Source organism: Gasterosteus aculeatus, chromosome 9 (assembly GCF_964276395.1).
Source record: "Gasterosteus aculeatus chromosome 9, fGasAcu3.hap1.1, whole genome shotgun sequence".
NCBI classification, from domain to species: domain Eukaryota; kingdom Metazoa; phylum Chordata; class Actinopteri; order Perciformes; family Gasterosteidae; genus Gasterosteus; species Gasterosteus aculeatus.
The window spans coordinates 19,150,007-19,160,892 of record NC_135696.1 but is presented as its reverse complement, the minus strand read 5'-3'; the positions used below and the strand labels follow the sequence as shown (position 1 = coordinate 19,160,892).

Genomic DNA, 10,886 nt, shown 5'->3' with positions numbered 1-10,886 from the left:
CCTCGACGTGAAGACAATCCAGGAGGAGACACGTTTGAAGGAGAAGCCAATGACATTAAAATGCACCCAAGAAGACAAACCTCAGGAGATTTAAAATGACCAAAGCGGGGAAAGAACAGTCACAATTCTCCTGCAGCCGCTTTGATAAGTCACTTTAGACTTGGTCAGAGTATTCTCTTTCGCCTTGTATTTCACTTTGAAACTGTTCCTTATCACTTTGTTTAATTATTAAATATTTAGATTTTTAGATTTGAGCAAGTTGACTCTTGATTCCTCGTTTCCGGCCGGGACGAGAACAAAGGAGTGAGTCCCACTGGAGGGCTTTCCCAACCCTTAACACAGCTGCTGTCTGATAAATAGTTTAATAAGTCACTATTAATATTAAAACGTGTAATTGCAACCATTTATTATACAAGCAGTGTGTCTAATGCACAGTCAGGCCACACCTGATGGTTTTGTTTCGGTTTCAGCCTAATGATGGCTTGCTTCATATAGCGACAGCTCTTCGGACTTCTCCAAACACAAATACCACACCTGAAATTAACTCTAGACCTTTTATCTCCTTCTGAATGAAATAGTGAGGGAATTACACACACCTGACAATTGTCCAATTACTTTTGGTCCTTTAGAAAGACGGTGGCCACATTGGAATTTGCTGTAACTTTTAGTGTTCACCTGATTTGGATGCAATTACCCAGCTCAGATTAAAGCTGAAAGTCTGCACTTAAAGCACATCTTGTTTCATTTCAACTCCATTGTTGTGTTGTGCAGAGACAAAATAATGAAAAATGTGTCAATGTCGAAATATTTATGGACCTGACTGTAGGTGGCCAGAAAGGTGTTATGAGCAAGTAGTTTGCACGCGCACTCTTCATGGAACAACAAGCCCTTTTTGTGAGAAGCAAACAGTGAATGCATCGTATGAATGTTGCGTTAAGCAGTGACGCCGTGAACTCTGCTCAGGAGCGAGCGCAACAGAATGTAAATATGAAAACTAAACTAACAAAGCAACACTGAGTGGATTATTACAGAATACAAGTAGACAAGAAATCCGACAGGATGAACGTTTAATGTAAATTATAAAAACAAACTTCAGCCACATTTTTTCCTGAAATATCAGACGTACAACAAAGTATTCAAGTAATACTGGAGCCCTAAAAACAACGGCGTCTTTTTTAGATTAACATATAAATACAAGCAACTTTTTTTTTCTTCTCTTTTCTTCTCGGTTTCCAATCTTCACGCCGCGCCGCACCAGACGTTTCTTCTTGATAAAAGCGCCGTGGCGTCCTCACCCGGCCCGGCCGTGCAAGGTCACGTCTCCGTTGTGGTGACCGGTCACCAGCGTGCCGCCGTCCCCCCATCGAGCCAGCTGCCAGCCGTCGCTCCCGGGAGCCCCCACCATCCGCGGGGCCGCCCGGCCCCCCAGCTCCCACACGCACACGCAGCCGCTCCGACTCAGGCCGACCACACCGCCGCCGCCGCCGACGTCGGCTTCGCACAGCCTGGGGACGCCGAGGCAGACGCACAATGAGGACGGATGTGTCCCCGATGTGCCAGGGGACTACAGATGCAAATGAGCTAAAGATTCAACCTGTGCACCGCCCCTTTTAAACGACGGGGGACGCCGTGCCGTCCACTCACCTGCCGCTCCAGCCTTCGGGGGGACGCAGGCGGGAAGCCAGCGCGGACCTCCCGCTCAGAGGGTTGACGGCGACCAGCGACAAGGGGGCAGCGCTCTGCCTCTCGTCCTCGTCCTTTTTGGCGCCGTCCTCCGGGGAGCCGAGCTGCTGGTGCTGCAGCAGGACGAACAGCGCCCCCTGTGCACGCGCAACAACAAGAAGGCACACTTCACAACGCACGCCTGGGAACGGCGGTCCCCCGAGGAGCTACTGCAAGTACTTCGACTTACACGGGAGGAGAATCCTCTGAGGCAGGACGCGTGGGACAAACCGTCTCCGAGGGCGATTCTCCGCAGCAGCTGCCCGGTCTTTAAATTCCTGGAGAATTAAAAAAAAAATCTTTGACTGTACACGAGAGGGCCTAAAATTTACCTAAAATAGTAAACATGGATCGCTCAGGTTGAGACATTTAGTGTGTAGTATAATGTTTGCTGTTTTCAAAGGGTTAAGACTTTTCTCAAATAGAAGTGTGCTCTTATTTTGAAATAACGATGAAAAGACGATCAGCATTTAAACAACACAAAATTTAAACAGAAAGGAGCTTAAATTTCAAAAGCGCTACATTCATATTCATACATTCATACACAATTGATACCTTTTAGTTTTTGAACTCGTTAATACCAACTAAAATGTCAAATGTTCTTGCTCTATTGGTGAACAGGTGAACACTTCAAGTTAAGTTCATGTCTTTGTGCTACGAGGCGATGGCGTCTCCGTCATGATCGTGCTTACCAGACGAAGAGGCGCCCGCCATCGTCTGAGCCAATCAGAGCATCTGAAAGTCCGTCCACTGGAGCGAGAGACCCGACACAAACACCCGGGGACGCCAGAGGCTGAGAGCTCCACCTGGAGGAGGGGGGGGGCGAGGTGTCCGAGCAGCAAGGAAATAATAAGTAATACATTTTATTCATGTAGCGCTTTTACACATTAAAAGCAGATCTAAAAAGGTGCGTTTCAGCGCCGTCTGTGACGTGTTTGAGGAGCGAGTTCCAGAGGGAGCGGCGATGGAGAAAGCTCTGTCCGACGGGAATGACGGGGAACAAGCAGGGCGCCGTGTCGGCCTTACCTGCCGCCGTCGGACGCCGCGAACACCCGCAGCGTGGAGCCGGACGGCGAGTGGGAGGACGCGACCACCCTGGACTCGGGCGCGCCCACGACGGCCTGAACGACGCCCTCGCAGAGCGGCGCCTGGGAGAGGCGGGAGCAGGACAGCACCCTGTGCACACGGGCGGCGGACACACGGCTCGGTAAGAGGAAGCGGGCGGGCTTTTAGGACGGCCGCGCGAGCGGAGCGGCGCGAGGAAATCGTTTGTGTTCACCTCACTTCGGTGATTTCCAACGGACCGAGAGTCACACACATCAGCCCGGCAGCATCCGGGACGGGGAACACACTGATGACCGGCTGGAGACAAACGCAGGCATCAATGAGGTGAGATTGAGTTGAAGTGAGCAACATTAAGAAAATATAGTATTTTATTTTATTTGCATAACGCTTTAAAAAAGGGCGTTAAAGGCAAAGGTTTACATGAGGAAAACAAACAGCGAAGAGATGATAAAACAGTAAAACACACATAATCTCTACAGGTTAGATTGTTAATGACTGTGGTACGCAGCGTCCACCAGACAGCCTCCTGCCGGGGCCTGAACACACACACACACACACTCACCTTACTGAAGGCCCAAGTGTGTGTTAATCCCCAATCGGCCGCTGACGTCTGACTCCAGAGACACACGGTCCACTCTGCGGCTGCTGCCACGCACAAAGCGCCCGACGATCCACGCAAGCAGCACGCGTCCACCAGACAGCGTCCTGCCGGGGCCTGAACACACGCACACACACACACACACGCACGCACGCACACACACTCTGTAGCGGCTGCAGATATTATAATAATTACTGCTGATGTTTTATTAAAGTACCTTTTACCTTCAGTGTGTGTGTGCTTCTCATCACGTGTTCCTCCGCCCCCCCCCCTGATCTCTTGGACTGGACCCCCGGAGCCGTCGTCCGGTCAGTAGGTTCGACTGGACAAAGCGGACTGGACGGGGCCTCGATCGGAGCGGCGGGGGAGGCGGCCGGCCGGCCAGGGGGGACCGGCGGAGAAGGGGAGAGGACCAGCGCGGCCGGGCTGCTAGTGAGCGACGGGGCGGAGGGGGAGGAGGTCACAGGGACGGCGGCGCGGAGGGGGTGGGGGCTGAGGCCGAGCGACGGCAGGGTGGGGCTGCACAGGACGGCGGGGCGGGAGGGCGGACGCGGGGTCATCGAGGGGCCGGGAGGACTCAGCAGCAGCTGAGACGGGACGCTGCGGCGCGGGTCGCTCGGAGGACTCGCGGGGGGGTCGGAGGGTTCCTTTGAATCTGCAGTGGGGGATTTCCCACGCGGGCTCCCCCCCGCAGCTTCGCCGTGGTTACATAACCGCACGGCGTCGGCGCTGTCGGAGGGCTCCTCGGGGGGTCTCTGCGGTCTTGCAGCCCGGTGGTCCGTAGGCGTCGGATCCTCCAAAGCGGCGTCCGTTCGCCCTTCTGACGGGACGACGGACGACGCGCTTTCCCGCTCCGCCGTCTCGACGCGGCGGTCCGGGCTCCCAGCAGCTCCTTCCTCGTGGTCTCCAACCCGCTCCTCAACGGCGTCTCCCCGAGGCGTCTCCTCGGTCTCCTTGACGAGCTCTTCCTCTATTGGTGAGCTCGTTGCGGGACGCGGGGAACTTGGGAGTGTGGCCGTGAGGCTGCGCGGGAGCTCCGCCGCCGGGTCGCCGGCGGTGCACCGCGGCGTGAGGCGTGCAACCCCTGGATCCGCGGCGACTTGGCGGAGCTTCAGCAGCTTCAAGGAGGCAAACTGCTCGTCGGGGAGATGGAAATCTTGCGGGAAGTCAAAGTTCAGCAGGTTGTTGAAGACGGGGGCCGGGAACTGAGGGGGCCGGGGAAGCACAGGAAGCACGGCCGTCGAAGCAGGCGGCGAGGAGGGCAGGAGGAGAGATCGCCAGCATGCGGCGCCTGCAGGGCGGGAAGGGAAGGAAAAGAAATGAATGGGGGGGGGAATCGATACACACAGACCCAAAGAACAAAGTCTTACTTCTCCTACTCGTCTGTCTGGATCCGTTCGCCTCGCTCCTCAGGAAGATGGGGAAGACCTTCTTTGCGTGTCCAGAGGCGGAGCCTGGCTGGGTTTCTCCAGGGGAAGGAGGCGTGGCCGCCCTGCAGGCCGACGCAGCCTCCGGCTCGTCCCGCGCCGCCGCGGCTTGTCCCGGTCCCTCGGCTCCATGTGGGGGCGGGGCGGGGGCCCGGGGGTTGTCTGAGGTCGTTCCGAGGCCCGGTTGTTGATTTGGTTCTCCAATAAGTGGGCGCCGCGGGGTCCGCGTCCTCCCTCCGCCCCGGCCTCTACCTCTTCTCGTCCTCCTGCCTCTCGCCGGACGGGCGGCGGCGGCGATCGGGGGGGGGACGCGAGCGTCGCCGTCGATTTCACACCACGGGATTGGGTCGGCCGTCTCTCTGGAGCTGTGGCCGTTGAGCTCGCCGGACGTCGGCGAGGACGAACATGCGGCGGTGCGGCGGTCCAAGCGCGTCGGGCCTCTGCCGCGGCCCGCCCGATGCTGTCCGGCGCTCAGCTGGGAGAATACGACGGCCTGCGTGTCCGGCTGGCTCTGCGAAAGGGTCATCCGTCTCGTGGTCCGGACGTAGTACTCCGCCGGGTAAAGTAGTCCTTCTCGTAAGGTACAAGAGTCCCGGGGACTGGCGCCCTTCCCGTCACGCTCTCCTCCAGTCAGCTCGCTCTCCTCTTCTCTGATCCCAGCCGCGTTCTCGCCACCCTTTTCTCTTTCTCTAAGCTCTGCTGCCATTTGTTCGGCGTCTCTTTCGCTGCCGCCTTCAAACAGCCTTCCGTCCCGGTCCTCTTTACTCTTCCCTCCTTCCTCCGTCTCCCTTCTGGCTCCCGTTCCGGTCCAACGCGGGAGCTCGGCGTCTGTCTCCGTTAGTCGTTCTCGCGTCTCTTCCCCCTCGTTACCTCCCGCTCCTGCTGCCCCGGGAGCGTTCCACTGCGGAAGCAGCAGGGACGGAGACTCGGAGTCGTCGCAGGACAGCGGCTCCTCGCTCTCGTTCGCGGCCTCCGCTCTGACTCCGCCCTCGCACCCTTCCGCCCCATCAGTCTCCATCCTGCCACATCGCTCCCGGGGTTCCTCGCTGTGGTCGTCGGCGCTCCCGCCGGCCTCGGCGCTCCTCCTTTCCCAGCGCAGGCGGCTGCGTCGAGACCGGAGGCGCAGGGCGGGACTCGGCCTGTGACCGCTGACGGTGTCGTGCCGGGGGTCCGGTGTCTGCGGGCCGACGGCAGCGGAGGGGAGCAGGAAGCGGATCACCGGGCTCTTCCTGGAGGCATCGGAAACTGCTGGAGCCGGTTAAAATAACATTTTAAAAAATGGGTGAATTTTGATTTGTACTGTTCGAACAGGCAAAAATGATTTGCTTACGGAGTAATTAAAGTGTAATATCAACAATATTATTTGCCTTTTATTTTAGGTCAGGCAGGGAATTAATTCAGGTGTCAAAACAAATATGACTTAATATTTGTACATGTTTACGTCCAATAAGTCTTTCGTTTTAAGTCAACTCTGCTTTATCGGCCGACATCTCCCATAAATGACCCAGCAGCCGTCACGCACACTAATGTAAATAAAAACTTGATGTATGACTACATGCAGTCAACAGAGCAGTGACTCTGTATACTGTATTGCACGAAGGGTTGAAGTCAATTACATACACATATTTAAAGCTGCACCTGGGAAATGAATCTATAACCTGCATCACTTTTAGATGTATCACCTCATGTATTTCTGTTTAAGGGCGGTGTTTGTTACAGCCTTACCTCCCGCGTGTCCCGGGCACGGAGCGGCGCGTGGTGCTGTCCCATTGGTGGCGTTCGGTACCCATGGTGATGGCTTGAGACGGGGACCCGGTGTCTCCTCCGGGTCTCTCTGGTCCTGGTCCTGGTCCTGCCGACCGATCCTGCTCCTCACATGTCTCCGCACTGCGTCCAGACGCTCGGCCCGCTGTGAGACCAGATCAAAGTGTGTGTGAGAGACACAGAGAGACAGAGACAGAGGCTTACAGAGGGACTCCTACCTGCAGTCTCTCAGCTGTCCTGAGGTACTCCCTCTGCAACAGGGCCAACTTCCTGCGCAGCTGAGGGGGGGGGCAGAGTGTGTCAGGATGTCAGCATCGGAGGAGCTAAAGGTTCATTGTGTCACCGTGTGAAGCTGGTCTACCTTCTCCTTGTCATCATAGTGCAACGTGGTCCTAAGCTGCTCCTCGCGGCGCATCGCATCTCCGCTTTGTCCCCCATGGTGCTCACGCGACCTTTTTCACAAACGCAATGGTTCAACAACACGTTAGCTTAGCATAGCAACAGGGCTAACAGTAAATAGAGTTCGGGCTTGGTAGACGTTACTTTCCTTTCGTGTCAAACAAACGCCCGGATATCAACAAGTCAACAGAGTCTACCTCACACAAACTAACTGACAAACTAGTGGAAATAAACGACAATTTGTCCTTATAACATCATAGCGTTTCATATTGGGGGGGCAGACTCACAGCGGTACCGCCGGTGTGTCCATGTGAAGTTTATTTTGATGTTCGATCGCACGGTTATCGATTTAGTTCCAATTTCCCGCGACCGCCTCAGACAGACGTGAGCAGCAGAGCTCCGACAACTCGATCGGCCCCTTCGACGGAGGAAGCGTGTAAGACGTGAGGTTCACCTTCCCTCCACTTTCACACCGCTTCCAGTCTTTGGGTACGTCAGATTATTCAGACAAAGGCACGATTTTGATAATAAAAATAATTTTATTTGTTTTTATGATCATGGTCAAAAGTCAGTGTCAACCATTTACAAAGTAGTTTTTCATCAAAGTCGTGGTGGGTGTTTATCACCTGAGAGACAGGCAGCTTATGCACATAGAGCTAACTAACCTCAACACTCGAATGCCAAAATAGTGACAAGTGGACAATTGAAGGTACAAACACATAGGCTCGTCTTTCTGAGCCAATTAGAGTTAAAAAGTCTGACATGTGAAGTATAGAATAAGTGCAAACCCTGCTCATTTGGCACTTATTGTAGTATTACTGCATTGCAGTTCCGCTGGACGCAGGTGTGGTATCTCTACACCATCACTATTTCATACAGAAACGAGAGTATTCATTACAAAACAGAACATGGTGAGATACGTGGACGGTCACAAAGGATGTTCATGAACACATGTATGTATGTATTGTTTTTTCCTTTCCTCTGTCGCCCTTAGCCGACGTACTGAGTGGTCTTCATTGTGGTCCGTCGGCACATATCTGTGCGCGCGGGACACCCGTCACTAGTTGGGTGCAACGGTCCTGCTCCTCAGACACCCACAGGTGAGGTACTTCATGGCGGTCATGCTGACGTGCATCAGAGGGCCCAGGTTGAAGAGCATGTGGTAGAAGGCGTGCACGGACAGGCCTCCGGTCTCGTCGGCGTACTTCAGCGCCACGATGGGCGTGTACAAGGGGTTGGTCAGGTTACGGAAGCGCGGGCTGCTCGCTTCGATCACCTTCTTCGTCACTCTGGCGATGTCGTCGGGCGTTTGTCCCAGGGTCTCGAAGATGTCAACGGAAGACGGCAGGTAGACGTTCTTGAAGTAATTGACCGTGTCGGCGTCGGCTCCAGGGAACTCCTTCTGCTTCACGTCCTGAATCATCTTGGCCTCAAACTCGGTGTGCACCGGGCCCGGCTCAATCATTGACAACCTGAGAGAGACAGAAATCACATCCCCCGTCAGCCTCAAAGCTGGCGTTCGTGGTGCTTATTAGCCGACGGCGGCGTGCTGACCCGCTGCTCCTGTGATGCAGGTGTTGTTATCGGCGGCACTCACGTGACATTAAACTTCAAGAGCTGCACGGCCAGGCTCTCGCAGAAGCCCTCCATGGCAAACTTGGAGGCCGCGTACACGTCATTGAAGACCACGCCTGTGGAAAAAAAAACACAGCCCGATCATCAGCACCGCGTCAGCCTCTCCCTCCCAGCGCGTCTCGCCCTCTCCTCCACTCGTCCTCTCCGCCGCGCTGACCTTGCAGGCCCATCACGCTGCTGACCACGAGGATGCGGCCGCCTCTCCGCCTCTTCATGTCGGGCATCACCTCCTTGATCATGCGGATCACCCCGAAGAAATTGGTCTCGAAGACTTTCTTCATCTCGTCGATGGGGATGCTCTCTATGGGACCCACGAGGCCGATCCCCGCGTTGTTCACTTGGCGTGCGTGCGGACGAGAAGAAGAGGGCGGTGTTTAGAGTGCGAACGACCCTTCCGGGACCAATCCCCGCCGGCGCCCGTCTTACTCACCGAGGACGTCCACGTGCCGATCCTTGATGCCGTCGATGCACCGTTTGACGGACTCGTCGGTGCAGACGTCCAGCACGGCCAGGGACAGGGTTTTGCCGTACGCGTCCCCGGCGGCTTCCACCAGTTTGTCTTTGCGCTTCAGGTCGCGCATGGTTGCTATGACTACGAGCAGGCGGAAAATAGGGAGGGGCGGAAAGAGTCGAGAGAGAGATGGTTTAAAATGTATGCGTTGTATCGTCTGCTGTGCCGACTGGTAATATTTACATATATATAAATATGTCTTTATATATATTATGATGTTAATTTGGTCTCTGGACGAAGGAAAACTGTCAAAACTGTTGATTCGACTGGGACGCTGAAGTGTTCACAATACTGTCTAACCCTAACACTTATATTTTATAATAATACTGAAAGGTACACAACATACACGAGGTACACACAAGGTACCCACGTCAACACCATCGTGGATTCGGGAGGACAGGGGTAAAGGTCGCGAGCAGCCGGGAGAATAGTGTCAGACACACACACACACGTTAGCTCTCTGAGTGACGGGACGCAACAAAGGCAAAGCTACCGCTAAAGAGAGTTGTTGTGGCATAAACAAAAGAACCGTAAGCAGTTTAGAGGTCGGCATTAGCGCCCTGCCGCTCCAGGAATAACCTCTCGTCAGCCTCTTATCCACAACGCAGCTGAGCTCGGCGGCCCGACGGGGTCGCCGCTCGGTGCGACACGTTTCCAAAGGGCGGTCAAAGGTTAAGTCGGGATCAGCGGGAGCTGTTACTTCATCTAGAAAACGTGATGTAACACTGGAATAAAACGATGGATACTTGTCTTTCACTGTAACAAGTTTAAAAAAAAATGATGTACTCCCACATGGCGTGAAAATCCACAATCAACAAAAAACAACAATGGTAACATCCTTTAAGTGGACCGCAATTAATCGCACAAAAAAATGAGATATAAGGAGATGGAGATCCGTCCTCTGCAGAATCAGTGGCTTTAATCCACGTAATCATGTGGGCGATGTAACCGTGTTATGATGCCAAAATGATATTCTCTCTCTCTCACACACACACAGACACACAGTGCAGTTACCGTGGTAGCGCTGCTGCTGGTCCTTGGCCAGCATCACGGCCATCCTCAGGCCGATGCCGGAGGAGCAGCCGGTGATCAGCACCACTTTCTGCCCGGGACTCGCCATGGCTGCCGCTGCCTCTCTGCTCCGGGACAAAGTTTACCAACAGGTCAGCAGCTCTGAGGGATGAGAGGCGAGTGGGAGGAGGGGGGAGAGCCCTCGTAAGAGGATAAAAGAGAGAGAGAGAGAGAGAGAGAGAGAGAGAGAGAGAGAGAAAGTGTCACATGGGCGAGATTATCTACTCGCTCCATCCTGCGGGAGTCGAGTCCAACTTCTGTGTTTTGTGACGGGAGGATTTAAATGGCGTTGTCTCAAACTTCATAAACCGCCTGACTTCCACTGACCAAACAGTGTGAAGAACAAATTGACAAAAGCATTTTGAAGACATGTCAGTGTGTGGCTGGGCGGCCTGTGGCGCCCCCTAGTGGCCAATATGAACCCTGAAAATCTGTCTACTGCAACTCAGTCAACGGAAAGACTGCTTTGCCTTCACTATACGTGCCTGCAATGAAGTTGATTCATTGATGATTATTATTATTATTGTATATTGGTTATTTCTATAGGTGCACATTTGGTGCTCAGTTATCAATACACAATAAAAATGGTCTCCGACTGTTCATCAATAACATTTTTGGACCTTTTTCTTGTTGTCCCTTTAGCCATTCTTTCTCTTAATACTGATTTTCCACTGCTCCATTTGGTCCACTGTCT

The 10,886-nt window shown here is 54.1% G+C and overlaps 2 protein-coding genes across 4 annotated transcripts; both read right to left on the bottom strand.

Annotated features, from left to right (window-relative positions):
* Positions 1–1,050: 1,050 nt before the first annotated feature.
* palb2 (partner and localizer of BRCA2) lies at positions 1,051–7,361 on the bottom strand. Of its 3 annotated transcripts, none has more exons than XM_078079548.1 (13): positions 7,263–7,361; positions 6,938–7,028; positions 6,795–6,854; positions 6,538–6,721; positions 4,756–6,060; positions 3,610–4,676; positions 3,350–3,502; positions 3,002–3,084; positions 2,749–2,898; positions 2,415–2,528; positions 1,913–2,000; positions 1,645–1,820; positions 1,051–1,505 (listed from the first exon to the last, which is right to left on the bottom strand). In XM_078079548.1, exons 1-13 carry the CDS (start codon positions 7,283–7,285, stop codon positions 1,292–1,294), a joined length of 3,708 nt encoding a protein of 1,235 aa, XP_077935674.1. In that variant the 5' UTR covers positions 7,286–7,361; the 3' UTR covers positions 1,051–1,291. The 3 variants fall into 3 exon arrangements, with proteins under 3 accessions (XP_077935674.1, XP_077935675.1, XP_040043001.2); XM_078079549.1 differs by having other exon boundaries at positions 4,756–6,057; XM_040187067.2 differs by having other exon boundaries at positions 4,765–6,060; positions 7,263–7,360.
* A 133-nt stretch (positions 7,362–7,494) lies between these two features.
* rdh8b (retinol dehydrogenase 8b) lies at positions 7,495–10,333 on the bottom strand. The gene is made up of 5 exons (XM_040187068.2): positions 10,136–10,333; positions 9,041–9,202; positions 8,768–8,947; positions 8,573–8,666; positions 7,495–8,447 (listed from the first exon to the last, which is right to left on the bottom strand). Exons 1-5 carry the CDS (start codon positions 10,239–10,241, stop codon positions 8,036–8,038), a joined length of 954 nt encoding a protein of 317 aa, XP_040043002.2. The 5' UTR covers positions 10,242–10,333; the 3' UTR covers positions 7,495–8,035.
* Between the last annotated feature and the right edge of the window lie 553 nt (positions 10,334–10,886).

What these genes read in the sequence shown, in the direction of transcription:
- rdh8b (XM_040187068.2), bottom strand. Translation starts at nt 10,241, where the DNA reads ATGGCGAGTCCCGGGCAGAAAGTGGTGCTGATCACCGGCTGCTCCTCC. An exon ending in CAGCGTGATGGGCCTGCAAG is followed by an intron (nt 8,667 to 8,767) that starts GTCAGCGCGGCG and finishes TTTTTTCCACAG; the next exon opens with GCGTGGTCTTCAATGACGTG. An exon ending in CTCTTGAAGTTTAATGTCAC is followed by an intron (nt 8,448 to 8,572) that starts GTGAGTGCCGCC and finishes TGTCTCTCTCAG; the next exon opens with GTTGTCAATGATTGAGCCGG.
- palb2 (XM_078079548.1), bottom strand. Translation starts at nt 7,285, where the DNA reads ATGGACACACCGGCGGTACCGCT. An exon ending in GTGCCCGGGACACGCGGGAG is followed by an intron (nt 6,061 to 6,537) that starts GTAAGGCTGTAA and finishes AACCGGCTCCAG; the next exon opens with CAGTTTCCGATGCCTCCAGG. An exon ending in CAGACAGACGAGTAGGAGAA is followed by an intron (nt 4,677 to 4,755) that starts GTAAGACTTTGT and finishes CCCGCCCTGCAG; the next exon opens with GCGCCGCATGCTGGCGATCT.